The following is a 27,189-nucleotide window of genomic DNA, read 5'->3' as shown; positions in this document are numbered from 1 at the left end:
CACCTGGGGTGCTGCAGAGCGATGACAACGTTCAGCGAGCTCTCCAAATGCCGGCTAACACAAGCGTTAATAAAAGTTTCTGGCTTGTTTCAGCATCAGTTGAAATCAGCCCTTCCAGACCGAGCCTCACCGTGCTTCAGTGAGCCGAAAACGGCTTTTTTCTGACGGCTGCCCCCCAGCTTAGGCTCGGGGGATTCACCCACAGGTACATCGCCCGGCGGCAGCCCGGCCAAGGGGCAGAGCCGGTCCCGGCGTTAGGGCAGGCGGCACGACCAGGGGCCGTCCCCGCTGCTTGCCCTGCCCCGGCTCCGCCCGGGTACCCGGGGGCTCGCCCGGCGGTGGCAGGCAGGCGGCATGGCGCAGTACGCGAGGGGCGCCGCCGCCGTGGCCGTGATCCGGCTCCGCAACCCGCCGGTCAACGCGCTGAGGTAACGGCGGCGCCCGCCCGCCCGCCATTTCGTGAGGCGGCCGCCGCGCTGGGGCACGGCCGGGGGCGTTCGGCTTCCCGGCCCCGGGGGGCTGCGGCTCGGCCCCCGGTGGCGGCCCCCGCTCGGGTATGGGGCCGGGGGGGTCCCCAGTGGGGCGGAGGGGCGAGGAGGGCGGCCGGGGCGCCCCCGTGCCCGTCCCGCTGCAGGTGTGTGTGGGCGGCCGTCGGCTGAGGGGACGCGGACACAAGGGGAACCTGACACGAGCTTCCGAGCTTAGCTTTCCCTGTGCAAAAAACATGCTGAACTTTTCCATGATTTTTGCTCTTTGTTATAAATTTTAGATACTTTTTTTTTTTTTTTTTTTTTTTTTTTTTTTTCCCTCGGGAGAGATGCCAGGCTCATCAATCTGTGCTTTCTGCCATCTCCTGTGGAATCTGTTTTCAAACTTAGCACGTTTCTTGTCATTTCCAGTCTTTAAGTATCAGGATGAAGCTTCCAGCGAGCAGTCACGCAACAGCATTAGCAGCTCGGCAGCTTCATCCCACAGTTCCTTTGGAGTCTGTAGGTGAAAACCAGCTTTTCCCCCAAGCCTGGCTGCTGTTCACATTACTTGTCCCGCAGGCTACGCGTCGTGCTTCCAAGTGAGCACAGGGGTTAGTTAGGGCAAAGGGCTCCGTAAGCTGCAGATGTGGTTCGGCAAGAGGAGCTGGCACTGAGATTAAGCCCCAGTATCAGAAGTGTAAACAGCGCACTTGGCTTTTAAAAACGATTAAGAAATTGACCTCTTAAAAACTGTGGTCAAGGAAGACCACCAGTGATCTCAAACCAGCCAGTGAAAAACAGTCAAACACAATGCAGGAGCCCCTGGACATTGCAGTTTTCCACCCAAACTGAAGTGGACAGACATGCTTTTTGGTTTATGCAATTTGTTACAAGGTTAGTGTATTATAGTTCATGTAGCTGAATGGCAGCACACCGGCCCTTCTTAAGCAGCTGTGATTGAAGAGCCAGTCTGCAGCAGTAATCTTAGCACATATTCCATGTATATTCCCAAGGCAAAAAATCCACTGCAGTCATGCCCAACTTCTAAAGCAGAAAGTTTGTTAAAAAGAAGCTGAGAAGCAAGTAAGAGCATGAATGCCTGCTCTCACTCTTTTGTTGCAACATTTGAAAGCACAGAAAGATCATTTTCACGTGGTCAGATAATTACAATGAGAAAGCAAATTTGCAGTAACTTGATTGATTTATAGGACTCCCAGATGTATAGACATATAGGATTCCCAGAATATCCCTTGGACCTCCTGTGGCCAAGACTGGGGTAAGAAAACTTTCTGGCTGTGCCCACAACGAACTTGCCATCCTTACCACGCTTACCAAGCAGTAAGCACTCTAACACAGCATAATTTGGACTGCCATGATCCTTGCCCTGCCAGTTAAACTGCTGTGAAACTTTTGCTTGCTACATGTGAGGGAACAAGACAGGTGGGTTTGACCTGTCCGTGTTGTCTTATATCAAGCAGTTCCAGCCAACTGTTCCACTGCTCAAGACAACTAAATGGTACATATCACTGGAGCATGGTGTGGGCATGTCCACTTCATTGTAACCAGCTTCAGAAGGAAAACTTGGTTTTCGTGAGCTTTTACTTTATTTCCTGATCTGTTAAGATCTTCTGAATTTGCAGAGAGCAAGCATGACACATGCACTGAGCTCAGCCTTCACCAGCTTTGCACTATTCTGTTAGCAGTGAGGGTAAGACCTGTTTTAGCAGGAATCAACAATTGTTTCATACTTGCCATTGAGTAGTTTTTAGCTAAGACCTGGCTATAGCTAGGAAAGGTAGAGGGCACTCCATGATCCTTGCATGAACCTTCTGCTTCTGCTTGTTTATATGCTGGACTGTAGGAGAGCAGGTTTGTGATTGCTGTTTGAGATGTCTGACTACATAGGTGGTAGCAGGCAGGGAAACTTACAGACAGGAGCCATGTCCCGCAGTCCTGACAATTTAATTTCACAGCAGGCACAGATGCTTTTTAAAAGGCTGGTGTGTTTTTCCTGCTCTGGCCTCACCTATCTCTCCCCATTACATGTGACACTCAGAGCCGTTATCCCAGCTCCCACGCCATCACACCAGCCATTAGCACTTTAGAAGCCACTGGTGGGTAGAAATTTGCTTTTTGCTGTCTGACAGCATCCACTGCTGTGCGGGTACCTCCCAGGCAGTGCTTTCCTGAGGAATGTGTGCTGACTTGCGAGTCTGGCAGCAAATTTGGCTCCCACACACAGACTCCCCTTCAAGCTAATCCATCTCCCCACCAGCAGAGCTGGCATGTGCCAAACTTGCTTTTTTTTTTTTTTTTTTTTTTCCTGGTTTGCAGAGGTTTAACTTCCAGAGATCTGCAGTCCTAATGCATCTGTGAAACTGTGGCATAGAAAGAAGGGATTTAGATGTGCAAGGAACTGGACAGTTTTGGGGGACAGGCAGACAAGACGTGCAGGAGAAAGGAGCAGACACACTTCATGAGCAGAGACAGGCTGCTGGCACTGAAAATTAAGAAGGATGTGGAGAAATGTGCTAATGCCAGCTGAGTAGCACATGCAGTTCTGAGTGAGTGACAGAAAGCAAAACATACAAGAGATTTTGTATCAGTGCTTTTAACTCTAAAAAGATAAGGTGGAGGAACTGGATTCCTGGCATCAAGTGGGCCCAGCTGCTAGCTGTGTTGCCAGGCCACTGAATTTACAGGGATGAGGTAGGGGAGTTTGTGTGGGGGATGATATAAAGTATAACCACAAAGCTGCCAAAAGCAGTCCCAAGCTCCTTGTGACTGCTAGGGCAGTCCTTCAGATCCCCCATCAGGATAACGATCAGAAAATATTAAATGAGGCTGGAGGAGCTGCAGTTTCGGGATAGGTGCAATGATGGGAGCCCATGATGAGCCGTGTGGGTAAGGGATAGTGCCTCATCAGCTGAGATGTGGAGAGGTGGGGTGCAGTAAGTGCCTCCTTCCTGAAACTGCTAACCTTAGACCCCACAGCAAAGATGCCATTCTGGATTTGGTATTAATTAATTAATGCATGGTATTAACTAATTGATGTTGGTATTAATTAATGCATGGCTCAATTCAAGCTGTGTTAGAGGAGAGCTGCCCTCTGACAGCAGCTCCACAGCTACCTCTGGCACTGAGGTGAAAGAGCACAGAGCAGCTAAAGCCAGCACCAGTACTGAGGTTCAGGGAAGGGAATTATGTAAGTATCAGGCAGCATGACCAAAACCAAACACAGATAACTCTGAAAGGAGCTGTCCACAGCACAAAGGATCAAGCATGGAGGCCAGTTTGTTTTTTTACTGTTGGGGTTTTGTCCCGTTTTAATGTTTTTTAGAGACCTAGGTGAACCATTCAGCCAGCAGGTGATCCAGAACGGAACAGCTCAGGAGACTCAGGGAAAAGTTGAATTTTTTTTTTTAAGAAGTGGAAAGCTTACACAAATGAGAACAAGAAAGAGGGTAAAACATGATAGGAGAGATGCAAGCTGGAAATTAAGATGACTTTAAAAATATAAACAGTGCTTTTCAAAGCCTGCTTAAAAAAATAGCAAAAAGTTCTTTAAATACATAAATTAATAAACCAGGACAAGCTTAGAGGATGCTGAGTTCAAAACTGGCATTTACAGCTCAGGAAAAAGATCCTCACCCTTGGCAGTTCTCTGAAATCATCAGCTCAATGTGCTGTGACAGACCAAAACACCTAGAAAACGTAGGGTACCATCAGCATGTATGCTGAGTACAAAACGGAGGGCATCATACCTCTGCAGTGTAAAACTAAGAAGTTGCTTAAATATCGTGTGTAGTTATGGACTTTGTATTTGGAAAAGGACATGGAGATGATCCAGAAAGGGATGACAAAAACAACTAAGGGGACAGAGCAGTGCCTCAGGAAATCATACTGGAAAGGCCTAGAGTCATCAGCTCAGAGAGGAAAAGGCTGTGGGACAGTAAGGTCAAGATTTACAAAATCATAAAGAAAACAAATAAACTGAAGGCCTAACTCTGTTTACAAGATCCTGCAATCATTGAACTAGGGGTGTTTGATTAAGTAGGAGATCGTTTTAAAACAGGTAACACAGAGCTTGATGGCACAGGAGACTGTGGAGGCAGATGGATCGGCAGAACTGGGGATTAGAGAAATGTGTGGGCAGCAGGTTGGTAGAGGATGCTAAATGAAGGTATGTGCATGCATAAGGGACCATCCCTCATGCAGTGATTGTGGATGTCAGGGGAAATACAAGGGGGAGGGACCAGACCTGCACCTTTCCCACAAATAGCATTGCCTACTGTTAGATTAGAGCCTGACTGAATTAATTTTGGGGATTCCCTTAAATTGCCTTTTTTTTTTTTTTTTAATTAAAGTCCACGTTTACAAATCTGAGCTAAAATTTGAAGTTATTTAAAAGCTTGTTACAAATCCAGAACACTATCACTGCAATGAGTGGAGCTTTATGCAAAACAGAAACAACCTGGGGTGGTCACCTGCAGGAATACTCTCTTATCCCAGGGTGCATGTGCTTTTAACAACACCTACCACAAGTTTCTGAAACACATAACACTGAATCCTCTCAGTATAACGACTTTTGCAGTCAAAACAGTAACATGGCAGAGCTGACTACATAGCATGGGATTAAGAGTCAGTTGGAACACATGCAGTGAATTTTTGCATTGTTTCTGTTAAATGAATGATACTGTTGCAGTAATGAAACACTTATGCAAATTATGGTGACTTTTTGCTTCTCTAATGCTTTAGCTGTTTGAAGTTATGATACCCTTGAGTATTTTTGTAATTGTGCTGTCATACATTTTGCTATGATTGCTTTCATGGAAGCATGAAAGCTTATATCTTTTAGTACCATTTACAGCTCGTGAGTTACTGAGCCACGCAGCCTCTGTGTTGGACTTTAACCTGTCTTGGAGCAAACATATTGCTCCATTTTAGAACAACAGGAAGCTGCAAAAAGTCTGCTTCTTCTTCCTTTTTGTCCCACAAACACTTCTCCCTGGGAAAATGTTGTATGGAGGGAGAAGAAATATTTATGCAAGAACAGGGTCAAGTTACTCTCTGGCAAAAATAGTTCTTTTAATGCAGATAATGTAGGTATTGAACTGTTATTTTACGGCAGCCTTGATGCCTAATTTTTCTCCTAGTAGGAGTATTTTGTAACTGCTGAGGGCTTGTAAATAATTTCTTATATAAAACCCTGAACCTTTTCATCTACAGGGACAAACCTTTTATATGGGCTTTTTGCAACTGCTGATAGTGTGGCTACTGGAAACACAGAAATGCTCTGATTGCTTCTTGTCTGCTCCTGCAAGAGAGTCAGGCAATTTTCCTACACACTATTTCCAAATCCAAAATTTAATATTTAATATTTTAATATTTAATATTAAATATAGCAATTTAAGGGAATTTAAATTTTAATATTTAATATTTAATATTTTGCAAATATTTAATATTTGCTGCGTATTTTTCCCCCTCTTTACACAGTATATTGTAAGGGGCAGTGACGTTTCATAAAGGTTTTCCCTTTAATCTTCCAGCATTAGGTGAATTTGGTACTTCTGTGGCCTGGCACTGATGCAAAAACCAGACCCGAGCACAGGGTGCAGCCTGTGGGTCCTCCTCAAACAGCAGTAGCCACAGCACTTGATGTTACAAAAGAGATAAAACCAAGTTTTTAACATGTATTTTCCCCAGCGAGTAAGAAACCATTTACTAAAATTGGAAAGGCTTTGTGTTCTGCTAGATGGAGCTAGGTGCACTGCAGGGCTGGACACAAGCAGACAAATGTTGGTTAAAAAAAATGTGGCACGCGTGCAGCTTTTAACTGGAAGTTCAGTAGCAATGCCCAGTTGCGTGCTGCCCTGCAGAGGTGGAAAGAAGCAGCATTCTGCTTTCCTTCCTGGTCAGGGACTCAAAACCAGAGGACAAGGAAAGAACCGAGTTTGATCACAGATGTGATGTGGAGACTCAGCCAGTGGCAGAGGGCAGGTTCAAATTGGGACAGTGCCTGTTCTCACCAGGGGTCAAGTCCAGAACAGTGAATCAGAATTGAAAAATTCTGTGTGGCAGTACCAGTTTCGCAGAGACTCTCACTTGCCTAACCTCTGTAAGTGGAAATGAGGAACTAAAAAACCCTGTACAGTTCTCAACTGGGGTTTACAAAAGAAATGCCAATATAGAAGTTTAGAAACCTGATTACAAAGAAGTTTCAATATACAAGGTCTGAATAATGTAGCCATCATTTTTATTACTTTACAAAATATTATTTTATTTTATTTTTTTTTATCAGTGGCTTTCCTATAGCCCAGATTATACATACATGCTGGGTTGTGCTTTGTCAGCTCCTCTGGATAGGAACCTGACCTAAGATAGATCACTGAAATGATTCACAGTTCCTTTGCTCCAGTTATCCCACTGAAATACAACAGAGAAGTTGTATTTATTTATGAAGGACTGGACAAGCACATATAATACTTGAGTATTTCTCTATCCACTTATGGCTCAAATTTCCTGAATCAGAGTCATTATCTACAGCTGTAGCTTATATGCATGCAGAAAAGAACCTCCCCCCACAACATATACACTTAATGTGCTTAAAAATGCGTGCATGTGAACATGGTTTGGTATCTAAACTATACATACACACCATTTTTGTTACTGCTTCTATTAATAGGTGATAGGCATCAATGCTTCTTTACCTACCATCAGTCTTTGTCACCATCTTCTAAAGCAAAACATATTTATGGAAGGACATGGAGAGCACGTATTGAGCTTTTTATATTTAGCTTTTAAGCTTCAAATACCAAGTGGATGAATAGTCAGTTCAGATTTCTGCTTAATATCTGATTTGTAAAAATACTAGTTATACTTAACTGTTCAGTTTTGAAGTTCTTTAGTAATTCTTCACTGGACACATTAACAGCTTGTGTCTGTGGAGATACATTCAGATGACAAAAAAAATTCTTAGTGTTTTAGGCCCAAATTCACTTTGACAGGACACCACACAAGTTCAAGCCTGGTCTTTGCAAAGTGAAAGCTTCATAATTGTCAGCACAGCACCAGCTCTATGCCAGGTGTTTGAAAGATGGCTTTTTATCCCCAGAGCTCATTTCCCTTTTAAAAAGTTTGTAGGTTAGCAGTGGTTTAGCATTAATTACTTTCAAATTATGCTAAACTATTTTCCTAAAAATCTGAATGTTTAATTCAAAAAGACATTTTCAAAAGAACATTTCTCTGTGCTGTTTGCTTTGGAAACAGGAATATCATAATCACAAGAAGACTCTGCAGCAGCTGAGTGACAGGTCAGTCAGCAGCGATAAGCTTGTGGGTTTTGACACTTGGCCTTAAAGTGAGAGACTAATGAAGATTCACTCACAGGGACTATGGCAGAAGACCAGTCAGAGGACAGACTTGCATGGACTTTCTGCTTATTTTCACTGAGCCTCTTGGTGTTGATGGAAAGGTAATGTAGTTGACCATTAGTTGCTGACTCTCATTCATTTCAGTTTAACAGTTCTTCAGGCGTTAGAGGATGGACTGAAGAGAGCGGATGCAGATCCTTCAGTGAAAGCTGTTATGATTTGTGGCGAAAATGGGAAATTCAGTGCAGGTAAGGCAAGTTTCTTCAATCAGTCTGAGAAAGAGAGCAAATACTCCCCGCTAACCACATCTGACGATTCTCTGCCTTATAACACTATTGATAAAATGGCTACAAGACAGTGGATTTTTTTTCGACTCTGCTGTCCCATGATTGACATGGGGCACATGAGAGATTGGACAGGGCAGGTAGGAATAACAGATCTCCTCCAGTTGTAGAAATCTGTGAAGGTAGAGAATTTTTGTGGAGCTCAACATCGCTTGTTAGTAGTAACTTGAACTTAACTATTCCAGACTCTTTTTTTTTTTTTCTCTTTTAAACAGGAAACCACCTTAGTAACTGCACGATCATTACAATTATGTATTTTTGTGCTTTGCAATCCCCCTAGCTCTCTGAATAGGCTTAAGGAGCCTGGCTTTCTTGCAGCTGGTCCCCAAAGGGGTTGCTCCCTGTTAACCACTCTCCTGCCAGCAGCATCTCTGCAAGAGCTCAGTCATCTGTGAGCAGTGATGTGTAATGGCACCAAGGGAAGGATCATTCCAGTCGCTGCTTTCCCCAGTAATTCCTTTTCATCTTTGTGCTTTCCCAGGCGCTGACATTCAAGGATTTTCTTCTCCAAAGAGACAGGGTATTGCCTTGGGCCCTTTAGTTTCTCTCATCGAAAGGAGCGAGAAGCCTGTGGTGGCTGCCATTGAAGGCATTGCCTTGGGAGGAGGCCTGGAGGTGGCGCTTGGCTGTCACTATCGGATTGCACATGTGCAGGTAACATACTGAACTAGAGGCTGCTCCTGAAGAGGAGCTTTCTGCATCTTTCCTGCAGAGAAACTTCAGAGACTGAGTGTTAATTTGCCTTCAGTCTCAGTAGTCATTATTTGAACTCTATGTAGTTGGCTTATGCAGCATGACTTTTCTCTTACTTTTCTCCCCAGCCACATGAATTTTGCATTTCTTTCTGCTAGTGACCTAGTTTCAATAGGTAACTAGTTTCAAGAGGAAACTCAGCTAGCATAGAGCACTTGCAATTTGATTTCCCACAGGCTCTGTTTCCTCAGGGAGCACTCTATCCAACAGACAGCTTCTCCCCCCACACACTTAAGTCTTTAAAAGTTTTTTTTTCCTCTTGAATCTCTACCTTCAGGATTGCTGAACTGCCTTTTAAGCAGCACCTGGTCTCCTTACATAGACTCTTCACTGATAGGAGCATCTCCTCATTTTTGCAGCATGAACCACTTTCCCCTGACAATGTGGGTTCCTATAACACCATAAAGAGGTACTCTGCATGTCCTGTATGCCACCTAAGAAGGATGCCTGAAGTAGTAGTCTTAAAATAACCCTACATCTCTCAAAAGCTCAACTGGAAATGTACTTTTTTTAAAGTAACAAACTACATAGATTTTTAAAAGAAGACAGGAGCCCTCTTCCTGCTGTCACCCTACTAAACCTCAAGTGCATCAAGAACCATTTGAGCACTTTGGAAGGAGGGTTAGTTCAGAATCTCAGTAAGTGAGTGGTACCACTCTTCCTTCAATACATTTCTAAGAACTGGGGTAGGGAGATAGCAAGTCACAGACAACCCTCCAGCATTTACTAACAACTACTTGCCTTGTCTGCACATGCGTTGCGGTCTGGGGTGATGCTGTTGTCTCCTTTGGTCTAATTCAGTGCTGTGCTAGCACCCACACATCCTCTGAAGCGTGACACCTCCTCTGCTCCTGTACATAAGTTGTTGAAAAGGGTGAGTGGGTTTGTCTTACATGGCAAAAAGCAAGGATGAGGTTTCTATATAGAAGTTCTTTGAGGATTCCTAGAGGAGCATCACATGTAATCAGGTCTGCTTGGTTCATAATTAACACTCTTGCTAAGACGACTTGTTGAATTTGACTTCACTTTAGGCACGGATGGGTTTACCAGAAGTCACCATTGGGTTACTTCCAGGTGCTGAAGGCACTCAGCGACTACCCAGACTGATCGGGGTGCCAGCTGCTCTGGATCTAATCACTACAGGTAAAGTACTGTACCTCAGCCTTGCTGTGTTTGTGAGGATGACCGAGTCATACCATCACGTTGGTCTAATGAAGCCTAATACCTTTTGGTTTTGTTTTTTAAACACATAGCTGCTTGGGTTGAAATTCAGCTTGCTTCCCATAAGGATTGGCTAGGAAGGGGATGTATGCGCTTCTGAGGCGTACAACTCGTGATGCGTTTTGTGCTCGATGAGCTTGTCTCATGCTTGAAGCCAGCTACACAAGCCATTTGACCAGATATAAAAAGAAGGAAGTCATCTGTAATGCCCCACTGTAGTCACCTTATTTCTTTTTTTTCTTTTTTTTTTTTTTTTTTTTTTTTTAATCACAGGAAGACACATTCCAGCAACTGAAGCACTGAAGCTGGGCTTGGTTGATGAAGTTGTGGAAGAGAACACAGTTGAGGCAGGAATTCGCTTGGCAAACAAGCTGATTGGTGAGGAAAGAACTGTAGCAATGCCAAGAAATAATTGTTGAGGCCGAAGAGAGTCAGAACAAAGCCCACTAGTTTGTTCCATATGCTCCATTCATTGGGTTTTGGCATCCATCTGAAACAGAATTAGCTGCAGAATTTTTCTGTTAAGCAAACGTGGAAAAAATCAGATGCTGGAGAGCTGCAGAAATTCAAATGAGGATTCAGAGAAAAACAGAAATAAGGAGTCCCTGTGCTTATTAATTATATATCCAAACTTGCATACTCCTCTGGGCTACTGCACTCAACTGATTTGGGGGAATATGAGCTCTTCCCATGTATAGCTTTGGATGACAGCTGGTATTGGGTGTAGACCTGTTGCATCATCAATAAGGGCTGATAAAAAATAATTGTCTCCCTCTAGCGGAGGGACTGGCACATCCTCAGCTGAACTCAAAGACCCATGAGTCTTGCTGTCCTTGGGTTGTGTGGTGAGATGCCCATTTTGGAGATATCCTGACAAGAGTCAGTCTTTGATGTGGAGCTCTTTCACACGAGATGCACGCAAGGAAGGAAAAACACAACCTTGCTGTTCTGATCACATGGCCTTTACGGGCAATGCTTTTCTAAACTGGGGTGCTCCTGCAGTTTTCTTTACTGCAAAGAAGAACAATTCTCCTTCTCTGTAGGAGTATTTCTCCCATGCTAGGGGTTGAAGCAGCCTCAGCTTTGTCCTAGATGACAATGCACCATATTTTCAAGACAGCTCAAAGAATACACTATTCTTCAAAAATCAGTGTCTTGAATACTTAGCTGCAATGTGGGATTTATCAGATAGAAGCAAAAGCACGTTCTTTGGCTGGGTCTTCCATAATAGACGTTCTTCCTTCTCAACATATTCATGCTAATGATTCTGGGGCTTCAGTTCTGGTGCAGAACTGATGACACAAGCAATCCTTTTCTCTTTCCCCATATGTAATCTATTTAAATATAAAACTTTGGGAAGACAGGGAATATACAGAATCACAGAGTCATCTAGGTTGGAATAGACCTCCAAGATCACCCAGTCCAACCTCTGACCTAGCACTACCAAATCCTCCACTAAACCATATCACTAAGCTTTACACCGAGATGTCTTTTAAAGACCTCCAGGGTTGGTGCCTCAACCACTTCCCTGGGCAGCCCATTCCAATGCCTAACAACCCTTTCAATAAATAAGTTCTTCCTAACATCCAACCTACTTCACTATTGCTTAAAAAAAGCATAAAGGCACTTTGGTTCACTGATCTTGCCTGTTTTGAACGAGAGTTCTGTTTCTCCATCAGCTAGGAGGGCAATGAAATATTACTACTTTGCTTGACTGAATAACCCAGAAAATACTGTTCCCTTTGATGTACCCTCTCAGCCTCTGAATGAGGCCATGTGTAAGATTGATACCAGTACTGATGGCAAAATCAGTATATCATAAAAAGAGTGATAGATACATTGCTAGAACTAGCAAACTGGCAAGCATCCTGGCTTCCAACAAAAGCAAAGTGAAACTGTGTGAATTGTAGACATTTGTATGGTTGTTTCTTCTGTGACAGATATGCAGTGGTTGAGAATTGTCAAAGTCAGCTTGACCTTAGAGGAAAACCTCAGGAATGAGTCACTGACCACACTATTTCTCAGTAGAACTTGCTTTCTGGAACTCTTGTGCACTGCCATTACTGGCAAAATCCTGTTCTATAGCTTCAGTTTCACTGGAAAGCGTCACTAGCAAGGAAACTTGAGAACTGTGTAAGCATGCAGGAATCCTGACTGGATGTCCAGCAGGTAACCTGTCTGTTCCAGGCTCTCATTATTTGCAGTAGCAGTTCTGTTTCTTGCTCCAGTGAAAAATGAGTGGTGTCACTGAAGACATTTCATGTCATCACACTGTATACCAACTCCAACAGAACTTTAAAGAAAAACGCTTTCAAACCTCATCTAACAGCTCTACTGGCATTTGCAGGATGTTCTTTAGCAGTGAAAATACTGGAGACCAGCTCCTCTTTATCTCTCTCCTGCTTGGAAGATTTATCTTTAGACTTTGCAGAATATCATGAAAAGTTTTGTTGCTTTGTTTATCCTCAGGTGACCTAATCAAGCAGACAGAATGGGGTACCCAGAATCCTTACATTCTTTTAGAGTCCTTCCTGGCTTTGGCCTTCGCATAAATTTAATAAAATTCTCCTGCCATACAACAGCAAAATAGCACTTTTAGTTCTGTATCTCTGTAACTTAGGGCTGCAGAAGAGATATGACAGTCTCATGTAGTGTGGGGAAACAATCCCAGACCAGCTAAGTTATGTTTTCAGTAAACATTTTTCAGACAATCTTAGAAACAGAATTGCGAAGAAATCCACTTCATATGGCAACATCTTTTTCTTTAAAAACAAACATACACAAGGCTAACAACTGCTGGCTTCTTACAGAGCAGTTTGGCTAAATAACTCATTGTCACTGAGAGAATTTCTCCTCCTAGCCCGGGAGTGCTCTACTGCAAGATCCATCTCAAAGGACCCATTCAGATAGGATTTTCTTTTAAAGCTTTCTCAGCACTGGAGCTGCAGTAACTCAGGGTGAGAGATCAGCCTTAGATGAGTGGCCTCACTGAAGCAAGGGTCCCTGATTGTTTCTATCCATAGGTGACAGAACTGCCTTTGTGGTAGGTAGGCTGGGAAACTTTCATCCGTAAAACTTCATGGAACATTCTTAATGAAGAACACCTTCTGAACAGCTCTGAATCAATGTCTGGAGGAATACACAGGCATTTAATCTAAGTACAAATTTTTTTTTTTAGTCAAAACCAGTAATTACATAACACAGACTAGGAAGTGAGTGTGCGTTCCTGTCCTTCTTCAGAGGAAATTGCTTGTTTATGCAAGAGAAAGTTTTCGCTCTCGAAGGTTTTTTATTTAAGGAAGGAAGGAATAGGCAGAAGCTAAGTCCTTAGAGACTAGAAGAATGTTCTTTCATTGAATGTGTTTGATAACCACTGCACTAATTCAAAGCTGCATTACATAATTTGTCCACCTGATGGCATCAAAAAATTGAAAATTTGCCATAATTGCTTGCAGCTTACACTGCCCACCTCTGTTGGCCTGCTGTAGCCTTCCTGGGCTGGAGGAGAAAATGGCAGCTGATCCTTCGCAAAGCGGATTTCCTGCTTTCTGACCATATCTGCTGCTTAACTTATCTTCTCAGAGCACAAGAGCATCAACGGCATACATCAAAGAGCCAAGCAAAGTCCATTCAGTTTAGATTAGTTCAGACCCCACAGGTATTATGCTCTGCATGGAAAGACGATTAGGAGTTTCTGACCATAGGGCACCAGCAGCAACTGTGGAGGAGGTATGTGTTCCTTCTGAGGAACATGAAACCCACACGAGTAGCAGCTACTGCTGCTCATGCAGTAACTGCATGCTTTAAGTGGCAAGTACTGGAAAAAGTCTTCTGGTTACATTTACAAGGGCCTTTAGTGCATCATCTCTGGAAAGAAGTACAATATGCAGATATTTGAATCTGTCTCCTGGGCTTATCATTCTGGCTACCACCTTCTTTAAGCAGAAGATCTAGCGAAATGCCCCTTTGAGACAACCAGAGAGTGTTGAGAGTTGACAGCAGCCACACTCGTCTCTGACTGGTCTGAGACCATTGCCTGAAGAACAGGGAACCAGTTCCAGCCTTGCTCCCCAGACATGTACAAGCATTGCTGCACCACGCAGCCTGTTGAGCTAGCCCTGCCTTCAGTCCAGTAATATCCCTAGAGTTCACTCTGGGATGCCCTTTTTTTTTTTTTTTTTTTTGCTTTAAATAGCAGTGTTTGATACTGCAGGCTTACATGTTGCTTTTGCTGATAAGTGTTATAGACTTGGTCCATCCTTTGTGCCACCTAGATTACAAACCCTAGCAAAACAAAGTAGATACCTGTGCTAGCTCCTGTTCACAGGAGACGCCTTTTTCTACATCACTGATGTCCAGTATCATTCATCACGTTCTTGCTTCTTCGATTTCAGAAACCAAGCTGTAGGTATCCTGCACTAATCTCTTCTTCCAAGGTTTAAATTCAGATCATTCTTTCTATTCATAAGTACACTTTTGGTTCTTAGTAGCATTACAGCAGCAAGAAAGCTGCATGGAGGTGCTATAGAAATGCTCAGCTGAATACAAGTTTTATTACAGGACCCTGAGGAGAGTTACTTTTCAGTCTGAGCAACTGTCTCACATTCCTCATCAGTATTTGTGTTTAACAAGTAAAATTTGCTGTCTGAAGACCATGTTTAAAGGCTGCCAGTAGCATTTCTGTTCGCTTCTCACATGGGAGATATGTGAGGTCTCTTGGTCTGTCCTGTCCTAAGTGGTCTTCCAGCCATCAGATTTCCTTTTTGAAAAAACTAAACCCACTATTTCAGTCCTAAATAAAGGACTATGGATGAAGAGCATTCTCATACTAAAAACATACACTTAGGGAAGACAAAGGGTTCAAAAATAAAGAAATATCTTGACTGAAATCCTGCAGTACTGGCAAATCCAAGCTATATTCATTGTCAGTGTGGAAGCATTTTGATGGACTCACATTACAAGGGAAGCTACTTACACAGTCAGCGTTCATCTTTGTGTTCTCTAAAAGGCTTAGTTAAAGAGCCTGACCTCTGAAGACCACTGTTTCAGGAAATCAATACCAACTCAGCCTGGGAATTCATGTGTTTTTTGTTGTTTTTTTCCCCCTCTTAAAAGCATCTGGTCTTAGAGGAAGAGTTAGAGTCAGGACATGTTCTTTGGAAAACCACAATTGCAGTGCTGCCATTATTCCTGCTTTTCAGTACCCTGTGTATGTTGGGGCTCCAGATATCCTGCTCCTGAATCTTCTGCTGATGCAGCGGCATTTTCAGTCAGACAGTGGAAGGGAAGAGAGCGCTGGGTGCAATATGCCACCTTTGAAAGAAATGTGCTCCTACGCAGAGCTCATAACAGAAGCCAGGCCAATGACGTTACACACGAGAACTTCTCACCTCTGGGTTCCCATCAGAGGGGGCCCACTCACCATCCTGCTGTGGTGGTGGTCCACGATGCTCATGGGGACAGTGCTGCAGTGCTCAATGCCATAACATCACTTGGCCACATCCAGATCCATAAACTATGATGACAAAAGGCTTTGTGCAAATGTTGAGGAGATGCATCCTGAATTTCTGACCTTGTTCCTCCGTGGTCTTCAGTGAGGCAAGCTGCTAAGAACATAGCAATAGCATGAGCATGGACAGATCAGAGATCTCCCAGCGGGCACCAAGGTTTATGTTTCTGAAGAGGATTTTGGTGTCTGAAATGTAACTAACTTCTCTCAATTAAGAATTCTTTCTAGGTATTACCATAGCAACCTCCTTCTGTAATGAGGCTCATGTATTTCTGTGGCTGCTTGATTCACCCCTTGCTGACACAGAAGCATGAACTCTTCCTTGTTATTCATTTGCTCCCCAACTCATGCTGTGTGAGCCATCCTCTTGGCTGGTCCCACGGGGAACAGGGGGACTCCTGCTGTTAGGGAGGAATTGAAGTTGGGTTGCGTTTCCCAGTCATTCATACAAACACCTGGGTCAGGACCCTGGCTGGAATGCATGTGGCTGGCAATGCCAATCGGGCACGGAGTGCTGAGCAACACTGGGGAAAAGCTCTAGTACTGAAGCTCACAGAAAGAACAGAAGGAGCTTTATGAATGTGACAGCTGGAACCGTGGAGTAAGAACTGGAGAAGTCAAGTCACTCTGTAGCTAAGAAAAGGAAGGAGAGAGTTGTCTTTGAAATTGAAAGCTTGCTTTGTTGAAGTCTGGGGAGAAGGGTCTTGAAAAACTTCCATTGTCGAGGCAAACAAAGTTAAAGAAGCATCAGACACTTGAATGCTGACCCAGATCATTGTGCCATGCAAGCCCTAGTGCAGTGGGCTTAGCAGGAGGGGGAAAAGGTATAACAGATTCTCATTCTATGTAGAGAGACAAAAATCTGTAGTCCTCCAGCAAGTGTGGAATGTTTTGTTCTATAACTATTTTTCTACCCACAGGCCAGCCCTTGGGACCCCGCAGGCTCAGCCTGAAGCCCGTTCCAAAGCTGCCCAACATGGAAGTATTTCTCAGTGAGGCTCTCATGAAGGTGAAGAAAAAGGCCCAGGGGTGCCTGGCACCAGAGCTCTGCTTCCAGGCAGTCAAAGCCGCCACAGAGCAGCCCTTTGCAGATGGAGTTCGGAGGGAACGGGAGCTGTTTAACATCCTGCTGACCTCAGGCCAGGCCCAAGCACTGCAGTATGCTTTCTTTGCAGAGAGAGCAGTGCAGAAGTGGACAACACCCACTGGAGCTTCATGGAAAAGTGCTTCCCCTCAGCCCATCCGCAGAGCGGCTGTGATAGGTAAGGAGATGAAAAGCTGTTGCATTTCCTGACTGTGCAGCTAACAGCAGCACTGAAAGGGAGCAAGATGAGTGTAGCAGGGCTTTACTCATGGCAGAAAGCCTAAGCCTAATTCCCTAGCAGTCACTGGTACCCAGCACAGGAGAGATATCCCAGGCCCATAAGTGACATGCAAGGAGAGAAGCTGTCACTGCACTTGTAAGCTCAGGGAAGGTCAGATGGCAAGTCATTTCCTAATAGATTGCTACCTAATCCCACCCCTTTCTTTGGGAGAGAAACTTCCTCCACTTTCAGAGTCAGCTTCATCTGTGGATCATAAGCAGTCTGTTCCCTTTTAAATACTGCCATGTTGAGTCCTGGCTTCGCTCCATGTTAGAAGCAGGTTTGCACGAAATTCTCCTCCTCCTGGTCTAGTTCTGTATTAGAAGTGCATGTGCATAGAGTCACTCAGGGATATATTAAAACAAAAATGTTTTGACAGCTGTATTTTAAGAAGATTTCATCTCACTGGGATCCACTCTTGCCATTTTGTAGCCCAGCAAGATAATGCCTTCATTAATTTTTTATAAGAGCAATTTAAATAAAACCTTCGATGCACTGCTGAGATTTAAAAACAGAAAAAAAAAAAAAAAAGAAATATCTTTCAGCTCTGCCTGTTGATAGTAGCACTCAGAAATGGTTAGATGAGTAATGGAGCACTTGGAAAACATCCATTCTGTTTCAGAGAAAGCTCACCAGACCAACACTGCTCTTTCCAGGCCTCCTGTGCCCAGTAAGAAGCTCTCTGGAAGCTCATTTCAGACCAGAGCTTCCCTGACTTAATCCATGCTTTAATTTTAATGAAAATGTTTCTTGAACATTGGTCCACAAGCCTTGTGAGGCAGATCTTTGGCTGTTATGTCATGTGGATAATAAGGCATGAATTATCACCAAATTTATCATGTGACCTGGGTGCAAGCAAACCCAGATAAGTCAGTCCTCTAGTGTTCTTTGGCAGAAAGGGCTTATGCTGAAGTTTTGTAGGAACGATCAGGTGAATAGAATCAACAATTAAATGGACAGTCTTTGTTAGGGACTGATAAATGATGCTACAATTACTAACTTTTCTTGAAGAGTCTCAATACTAATAAACAGTATAGCCAAAAGGACCATTCAGGGCATCTGATCTGCTTATGTTCATGCTGTAACTAAACTAAGGGAAATTTTAGGGACAAATCCAATCCCTGTCTGAAGGTTCCTAGAAAAAACAGCCTGTATCTTATTTCCAGACTGAACTGGCAGGGCTACATCTCCCACCCTTTGGATTAAGAACTGCCAAAAAAGTCTGCCAGACTTCTGAATTCCTGTCTGAAGTTGACCCAACCTCTACCTAGGTTTCAGTTTTCTTGTAGCTGTTTACAGACATAGTTCAAGTTAACCCATGCCTTTTGCAGAAGAAATAAACTAATTGCATTGATTCTTTTGCTGCTGAGCACAGTCTGTCATGCTTTAGTCATTTTCTTTGTTCTCTAAACTTCCTCTGATTTTTCCCAACACTCCCCAAAGCACACACACCAGACGTGTGAACAGTATTCCAGGAGCAATTATGCTAAGACCAGGTACAAAGAAGATACTTCTTCTTTGCTCCTGCCTAATATGCTCAAGGTAACACCCAATGTTTGCATTAGCCATGTTTACTACATCCTGTTAATTATCCACTGGCCAGAAGCAGCAAGGGCCAGCAATTCTCCAAGGGATGGAGTGCTGAGGGGAATCCCAGAATCCTCTACAAGTCACCCTGTCCAGCTCCCATGCTCAAACAAGGCCACCTAGAGCCAATTTCCCAGGACTGTGACAAGACAGCTCTTGAATATCACCACAGATGGAGACTCCACAGCCTCCCTGGCAACTCATACCAGTGCTCAGTCACCCTCACAGCACACAAAAAAAAATCCTGATATTCAGATGAAGCCCTTTCAGTTTCTGTCCTTTGCCTCTTGCCTTGCCACCAGGCTCCACTGACAAGAGCCTGGTTACCTCTTCTTTGCACCTTGCCCTCAGGGTTTTGCACACACTGACAAGATTCTGCCTCACTTCCACCTTCTCAAGGCAGAAAGAGTCCCAGCTCTCACGGCCCTTCCCCATATATGAGTCATTCCAGTCTCTTAATCATTTTTGTGGCCCTTTATTGGGCTCATTCCATTATCTCCATGTTTCTTTCATACCCAGGAGCCCAGAACTGGACCCAGCAGTGCTGAGCAGAGGGGACATCTCACCTCCCTCAGCCTGCTGGCAACACTCCTCATACAGCCCCATATACCATCAGCCTTCTTTGCAGCAAGGACCCACTGCTGCTCATGGTCAAATTGGTGCCCACCAGGACCCCAGATCCTTTTCTGCAATGCTGCTTCCACCCAGTCAGCCCCAAGCATGCACTGGTGCATAGGATTATGCCACCCAGGGCACAATACTTTGCATCTCTCCCTGTTGAGGTTCATGACATACCTGTCAGTTCTCCCTCTGGACGGCAGCACAGCTCTCTGGTACATCAATTATTTACAGTACCTGAGTGAGGCAAAGACAGACTTGAGATCATGCCAGGATCCAGACAATCAATCAAAATTCACACGATAAAACAGGTCCAAGGTAGAGTGGGGAAGCCAATCAGCAGGTTGAGGTGTGGCTCAGTAGGACCACAGCCAGAGCCAGGCAGTTCTCCAGCATAGCTCAGGAGGAGAGCAGGGGCCTGGGGCTGAGTTTAACTCAGGCTCTGAAGCTCCTGGGTGGTGGGTGTGGGGTGGAGGCTCCAGGTGTAGCTGGTCAGGATCATTAAAGCTTATCAATCCTCTCAAGGCCTTGACACCTGCCAAAACTCCTAATTCCTTTTCTGAATCACTGCTTCTATCAATAACCCCCATAAGCAATATAGTTTGCTTTGTTTATGTGAGGTGTAGATGTTATGCTTCATTTGATAAGCAGCTTCTGTTTGGGAGGCCATTGATCACCTCCTCTTAACTCTTAATCTTATGCCATACTAAATGTCATTGCTTTCCATCAGTTACTTCTTTCTGCTACCCCACTGGGCTTCTTCTCTTTCCTCTGGAAGGACTTCCTAATGTCTTACCTTTTGGTATCAAAGAAATAGCAAGTCCTTTGGAGATGGGTACAGAATATGCCACCACCGTTGCATTTTTTTCTCTCTCAGGCTGCCATAACAAGAAGTCATTCTCCAGCGAGTACCATCTCATATTTCCATATTCTTGATCTTTAACACATTCTTGTAGCACCAGAAACCAAAATCTTAGGGACAAACTTTTAGGGACACCTCTTAAAATAGTGCTGATCGTCCCTTTAAGGTACTGAGCCTCTATAGGTTATCCAGGGTCTCCCTGTTTTCCCTGGAGAGAAGACATGATCTTGCGTCCATTTTGGATGGTCAGAAATCATGCAGCCCCTGATTCCAAATACTGCTGTTTCATACACTAAAACCCTGTTGCAATATGCTGGTTCTTCTGTCTGTTATCACTGCAAAATGGGAAGCAGCTGAGCAGATCACTGCAACATCTTCCTCCTTCAGTAGCTTTTCTGCCAGCACAGAGGACTTTTGGGTATGGAAGCAGTGTCATGAATGCTGGGGGAGCCTTGCTTTGTGGACCTCCTGTCAATCCAGTATTAGCAGGACATTGTTAGAGGGAGTTGGCACCGAGTCCTAATGGATGTTCAGCATCAAGCATTATGTGTCATTTTTGTAGGCTTGCTTGATAGATGGCATTGCTGATGAGTTGGCGACTGTTGCTGTGCAGTCCTGGCTGCCCGTCAGCTACCTTTGTCTGCGGGTTGCTTGCTGCAGGACTGATAACGGGCAGCACCCAGCTGGGCAAGATCCCTCCTGCTCTTGGCCTAGCTGTCCGTGGCTGTCTTCAGACACAGGCGATGGACCTACCTCATTTGCTCCTGCTTGCTCTGTGCTCTCACCTCCCATCCCTTTCCACCTTCTCTGGTTCATTGTCACACAGAAAAAGAGTTCATCTCTGTCCCTTCCACAGTCTTTCAGTAGCTTCCTGCTTGCCTTGAGTACCACATTATTTCCGCTTGAAGCTTGTACCCTGAAACAGTTAGAGAAAGAAGCAGCTCCAGGCTGCATCAGTCCACCACCACCAATTGCTCATTATTCTTTTTTAACATGAAAATTGGAACAGTCCTTGTATATTTTTACCAATTTATAAAGTGCTGTTTCCAATTCCTGTTATTTTAAAGTCCAAATATTCATTATAGTTCAGAATATTTTCTACTCATAAGTATTTCTCTAGTGCGTGTGACTCTACATAAGTTGTTTAATACATATTTTGAGTTCATTTGTTTTGAAACTTGTTTTTAAAATCCTTCAATTAACTTTGCATCATTTTTCATATTCTCGGTACCTCATGTGACAGCGCAATAATTAACAATCATTATTCACTCTGCTTGCCCCACAAATGATTTTGTTGTATCCATGTTTGGCCTTAAATTTCAGGAGTTTAAGTGTAGCTTTATTTATATGCCAAGGGTACATTTCGCAACGAAAGGCCAGAAGCAAGATGGCTAGACACTGGGCTTTTCCTGAAGCACATTTCAGTCTTCTTTTGGAAGCTGGGCCTTGGGCATGAACACAGCTCTGGAAACAGTTCACTGAATAAAAGACAATATAGGATTTTTGTAAAGATTTGGGGGAAGTAAGAGCCCAACTGAGGGACAAAACAAAATGTACAGTAGAAATCCTGGAGTAGTTCTTAGCTGTGTTTTGGTCTGTGCAACCTGAACTGAGCATGCAACACTTCCCTTTCTTCTACAGCCTGCTACCCATGCAAGACCCAGTGATTCCCTACCATTTTTTACTGCTGTAATACATTTTTTGCCAAGATCACGAGTCTATAAATTTGAAAGGGAAGTCCTTAGAAATGCTTCTTTCCCTACTAAATAGCCAGATCTCTCCTTGGTTTTACAGCCCAATTTTAGAAAATATTTCCAGGGGAGTCATGCTGTGCAAGCTCTAATGTAACAAAACCCTTGGGGCTTTCATTACTCTCTCTGCCAGCTTCATTAAACATCATTTCATACAGGCCACTGAAGAGTTATGTGGTAAGTTGAGAGACAGCTTTTCTAGGTCAGAAACAAGCTTGGCAAGCTCATGTCTTATCTATAAGCCTCCTCCTGTGGCCTAGAAAGTGCAGGACTACCGGCATGTACGCCTGTCTGTCGTGGGACGGTGAAAACCTAGATGGGAGTACTTACACTACACGTGAAAGAAAGCAAAGAGCTGAATCAGCTAACACCAGAGTTTTGATCTAGGAGGGAACAGCTTGTTCACGTTGTGAGAGAACTGCTAACATTTCAGTCAGGAAACTGAAGCTGAGAGGAGCAGGAGTTACTAAGGCCCAGGATGTACAGGCTGTTTCTTTAGTACGGCTTGGAAATTAAGAGGAGAAACCCTAGGTCTCCATCCTGGAACGGAATAAGAGATTTCAAGAGGGAGCTGTGAAGAACCAGGATGTGGAACTGCAAACCCTTTGCCATGGTGTCGAAAGAGAGCCTTAAAGATGGGGCTAGGCTCGGTGGCTGTACAGGAGGTGGTGCATGACACTCCTGCACTGTCTGAGAAGAAAGCAGTCTTTGTAGCTCAACAAAGACAGAAAGAGCTGTTTTAACACCCTGCCGACACATCCAAGCCTCTGAGAACTGAGCAAAGCAGAAGGAGCTATTTGTGTTTGGTTGTCAGTCAGCAAACTGTGGACAATGAAATACTAAGAATTGATTCATGTTGTTCTACCTTTATTTTCAAATTAATTTTAGTAGTGTCTGATCGTGAAGATTCAATTTCCTAGAAAGGAAGTTCAGCATTTGCTTGGCAGCAAAGTGGTTTATGAGCAAGCATCCAGATAGTGATGTCTATAAGAACCGCTCTTAAAGCTAAGCAGGGAGTGTTTTAAATGTCCTCTGTGTATAAAAAATTAGTGTGGACACATCTAAATCAAGGGTATGTAGCTTGCAGGAGAAACATACTACCTTGTTTGACCTTCAGAGTTGGAACTTGTTTCACTGATGACATAATTTCAGCTCTTCTTTATAAAGCTGCTTTAGACAAATTTTTTAATCCCCTTGTTTCTGTTTATTTGTTTAGCAGACTTTCATTTGTAAACCTGGGATTAAAAAAATCATTTTTACAGAATTATGACAAACCTGGACTTTGTCTAGTTGTTGCTTTATTTAGGATATTAATAATCCTCCCATTCAAATGCTTTGCACTTTTAAAGCTCGTAAAATTGCACTGGCCTTCGCTCACTAGTTTGTATTTGCTCAGTCCAAAAAGCCTCCATCAGGGGAGAACAGCGTAAGTAGCGTGGGTTGGGTATCATAGGAGAGTGTAAGCCTGCGGCTTCGTTTAATGTAATAGAGGGCAGAGCTGGCGGAAGGGCTCAGGAGGAGGGAAAGGAGCAAGCCAGTAATCACCACAATATTATTCCTCCAGTGTTATTATGAGCTGGTAATAGCACATTTATGGATCTTGGAGGAAAAAATACAGCTCAAATGGGTGTTCAGTAATGGGAATTGTGGACAAGAGTTTTAACTGCACAGTTGGACAAGGAAGGCTGTATCTTCGGTAACCTTCAAAAGTTAGCAATAGCCTGTCTTGGATGACTTGGCTTGTTCCCGGTGGGCAGAGATGTCCAGTATAAAGTGTGAACAGGAAGAAAAAAAGGCTATTGATGTTCCCAAGTGATTATAAAGGAGGTGGGATACGATGAATTCTGGATTAAGAAGACGTTAGTTCCATGCCTGGACTGGTGATGGGAGACATAGGAGACAGAGACAAAATCAAGAGCAGCTCAGTTTCTGAGAGTCTTTACAGAAATTGCAGCTGAATTTGTGCTTGCATCGAAGATTATGCAATGAAGAGCAGAGGGAGAAGAAGGAGACAAAGAGGAAACTTGCAAGGAGGAGGGAGAAACCAATTGTCTGAGCTTTGCTGGTGTCTGAATCTCTGTGGGGTGTGTTTGCTTGTGTTTGTTCTTCTGTGAGTGCCCCAGAGAACCACTGGTATCCTGAGGGTGAAGCTGCTAGAAGTAGGCAACAAGGTGGAAGTAGAAACTCAGATCTCGTCTGCACTCACCAGGTTCTAACTCTTAAGCAATGCTGGTTTCCATAGGTATAAAACTTCACAGGGAGAATATGTGAATCACGTGGATTGAATCCCATTGGTATTTTGTAATCTTGAGAAGATGTCAACCTGCCTTTCTGCTCTTGCTTTTCAAACATTTAGGCTCGCTGAAAGAGAGACTTCACCTTCCTTTTTCGGAGTCTTCAGATCTTTTCTTCTCTCTGTGCACCATTCATCTTGCTTAGGCTTCTGCTTTTTATCCCGGAGATACCAGAGGAAGTGTTGCTGTCAAGTGATTGATTGTAACATTTTCTATTCATAGTCTCTGATTCTATCTCCCTTTTATCCCTAGGGCTGGGAACAATGGGCCGAGGCATTGTGACTTCTCTGGTTAAGGCCAACATACCCGTGGTAGCCCTGGAGCAGGACGTGGAGTATCTGAACACGGGAAGAAAAGCTGTGATGCTCCTTTTGGAACGTGAGGCTATGAAAATGGGGCAGGATGCCCAAAGCCTGGATTTCCATAACCCTGCACGTCTCCAGTTCACTGTAGACTTTGATGGGTTGCGGGATGTAGACCTAGTTATTGAAGCTGTGTTTGAGAACATGGCACTGAAGAAGGAAATATTCAAAAAGCTATCGGGGATCTGCAAGCCGGGGGCCTTTCTGTGCACAAACACATCAGCCCTGAACATCGATGAAATAGCCTCTGCCACGAGCCACCCACAGCAGGTCATTGGCACACACTTCTTCTCCCCTGCTCATGTGATGAGGCTATTAGAAATTATCTATGGCCGCCACACGTCCCCAGCTGCCATTGCCACTGCCATGCAGCTAGCCAAAGCGATGAAAAAGGTTGGAGTGGTGGTAGGGAATTGCTTTGGCTTTGTCGGGAACCGAATGATGTTTCCATATGTGCAACAGGCAGTTTTCCTTTTAGAGGAAGGAAGCAAACCAGAGGATGTAGATCAGGTTCTTGAAGATTTTGGGTTTAAGATAGGGCCTTTCCGAATGTCCGATCTCGCAGGGCTGGACGTGGGCTGGAGGTCTCGAAAGGGCCAGGGCCTCACTGGGGCCTCACTGCCTCCAGGAACGCCTGCCCGCCAGCGGCACGGCCGTCGCTACAGCCCGCTGCCCGACCTTCTGTGTGAGAAAGGCAGGTTTGGGCAGAAAACTGGAAAAGGCTGGTACCAGTACGAGAAGGCTGGGGGCAGGACAGCCAGGCCAGACCCGTGGCTTCACAGCTTCCTGTCTGAGTACAGGGACACCCATCAGATCAAGACCCGCTTTGTAGACCAGGAGGAGATCCTGGAGCGGTGTTTGTTTTCTCTCATCAATGAAGGGTTTAACATCCTGGCTGAAGGAATAGCTTCAGGCCCAGAACACCTTGATGTCATTTATATCAATGGCTACGGGTGGCCAAAGCACAAGGGCGGCCCCATGTTCTATGCTTCCACCGTCGGGCTCCCTCGTGTTCTGGCTAAGCTGCAGAAATACTCCGAGGCCCACCCTGATGTCCCCGAGCTGCGTCCCAGTGCCTTTCTGAAAAAGCTGGTAGCTGCGGGGAACCCTCCCCTCAAAGAGTGGATGTCCTGCCCAGGCTCGCAGAGCAGCAAGCTGTGATTTCATTCATGCCTGCTCTATAAATTCATGGGAGAGATCTCGTGAAACAGGGGCTGTAATTGCCCTGTCTTTTCCAATCAAAACCAAAGTGCTTCAGGCTCATAAACAATGTCACTAACCTTCCTGGGCCTTCGCAGAGAATAACTTTGGCCAAAGATTGATCTCAGTCAGCCCCCTGCTGCCGGCAGCCACTGCCATCGCCCACCCTTCCATCTCACCACCAGCCTCACCCACCCTTTTTGCACATCGCTGTGCACGGACGTGTTTCACTTTGCTCTGCCTTTAGGATTTCACAGCAGTGCTTCTCTTCCAGTCTGTCTGTGTCGAAGGGACAGCAGCACACAGCCCTCAGAGCGAATCACAGAGGGAAGCGGGAGCGAGGTGGTCACAGTTCACAAAGGAGATGGTCACGGTTCACCCCGCATGAGCTGAATCTACCAGATCCTGGCCTGAATCCATTTCCCAGCCTGTGCAGATCTCCCCCTGCAGCCCATCTCCAGCCCAGATTTCCTGGCTCCGAAACGCAGCCAGTTGGAGCCTGTTCCCTTCCTGCTGCTGGGGGCAGTTGGCACAAGGGGCACAGCGCCTTTCAGAGGTAAATTCAAATGAATTGGAGGGAGCAGCTTTGGACAGAGAGCGAGGGGCAGGGCTGGTACTGTCCCCTCCTCCCACAGAAGAAAATTCTGATAAATGACAGAAAAGCCACAAATGCATCAACCTGCCTAACTTGCCCCGTGCTGTTGGCTCACGACCAGCCTTCTGCATCCAGGCTCCAGCCTCCGTTACCATCCACCTGTCTGTGTCCAGGCAGAAACATCTTCTGGCATCTCCAAGTGTGGGTTTGTGTTGCCAACCCTCCCCCTTTCTTGCCTGCCTACAGCTACCTAATTGATCTAATTGACCAGACCGAAGCCTGGCCTGGCACTTACCGGGTTTCCACATGCACAGAGGGCACGCGGAGGAGTGCAGGGCTCCAGAGCTGTGCAGGCAGGAACATTTCTGCAGGCACACAGGGAGCAGAGCAGGGGGAGGTGGCCAAGCTTCCTCCAGGCTTGCTGCTGTGGGGCAGTCACCCACTGCTCGTGGCCTCTGAATTTATCGTCTAGGTTGGTGTGGGGCGTGGGTGGGTCTGGGTTCCCTTCTCAGGAAGATTAACATCAGATTCTGCTTTCTATTTTAATAAAACTGCTTTGATTATGTGATACCATAGTGAAAACGGAAAATGTGTTTGTTCTTTCTTCATACCTCCATTGTTTCTTTACATGGCAGAATTAGATAAATTTCCTGTTAATGAAGAACTCTTTGTTTGAAGAGGCTGCTTGCTGCTTTTTTCTAAACGTAACTTATTTTGCCCTCTTTCTACTCCTGTCTTTCTGTGGATGAGGGTGCAAAAGAAGCCGTAACCCAACCAAATGACTGGTTCCAGCAGGCGTTTTTCTCCAGGACCAGAAACAGAAATAACTCTAGGCCCAGAAAGCTGCTGCAGTTCCCCCCTCCCCATCACTTGCGTGTCACAGCTG

General features: G+C 44.7%; 1 protein-coding gene and 1 long non-coding RNA gene across 3 annotated transcripts; one reads left to right on the top strand and one right to left on the bottom strand.

Annotated features, from left to right (window-relative positions):
* The first annotated feature begins 271 nt into the window (after positions 1 to 271).
* On the top strand, positions 272 to 26,892 carry EHHADH (enoyl-CoA hydratase and 3-hydroxyacyl CoA dehydrogenase). 2 transcript variants are annotated; one of them, XM_084529869.1, is made up of 7 exons: positions 272 to 428; positions 7,988 to 8,091; positions 8,669 to 8,841; positions 9,972 to 10,083; positions 10,435 to 10,539; positions 16,591 to 16,932; positions 24,399 to 26,892. In XM_084529869.1, the coding sequence occupies exons 1-7, from the start codon at positions 355 to 357 to the stop codon at positions 25,667 to 25,669; spliced, it is 2,181 nt and encodes a 726-aa protein (XP_084385995.1). In that variant the 5' UTR covers positions 272 to 354; the 3' UTR covers positions 25,670 to 26,892. The 2 variants fall into 2 exon arrangements, with proteins under 2 accessions (XP_084385995.1, XP_084385996.1); XM_084529870.1 differs by lacking the exon at positions 272 to 428 and adding an exon at positions 1,684 to 1,746.
* On the bottom strand, positions 7,917 to 24,381 carry LOC311441585. The gene is made up of 3 exons (XR_014696086.1): positions 19,417 to 24,381; positions 9,682 to 9,791; positions 7,917 to 8,052 (listed from the first exon to the last, which is right to left on the bottom strand). It is a non-coding gene; the product is annotated as an uncharacterized lncRNA (long non-coding RNA).
* Positions 26,893 to 27,189: the final 297 nt, after the last annotated feature.

The sequence above is a fragment of the Aythya ferina genome (genome assembly GCF_964211825.1).
Source record: "Aythya ferina genome assembly, chromosome: 9".
NCBI classification, from domain to species: domain Eukaryota; kingdom Metazoa; phylum Chordata; class Aves; order Anseriformes; family Anatidae; genus Aythya; species Aythya ferina.
Note: the sequence above shows the minus strand (reverse complement) of the source record. Positions and strands in the feature narration are given on the sequence as shown.

What these genes read in the sequence shown, in the direction of transcription:
- EHHADH (XM_084529869.1), top strand. Translation starts at nt 355, where the DNA reads ATGGCGCAGTACGCGAGGGGCGCCGCCGCCGTGGCCGTGATCCGGCTC. An exon ending in AAATGGGAAATTCAGTGCAG is followed by an intron (nt 8,092 to 8,668) that starts GTAAGGCAAGTT and finishes GTGCTTTCCCAG; the next exon opens with GCGCTGACATTCAAGGATTT. An exon ending in TCTGGATCTAATCACTACAG is followed by an intron (nt 10,084 to 10,434) that starts GTAAAGTACTGT and finishes TTTTAATCACAG; the next exon opens with GAAGACACATTCCAGCAACT.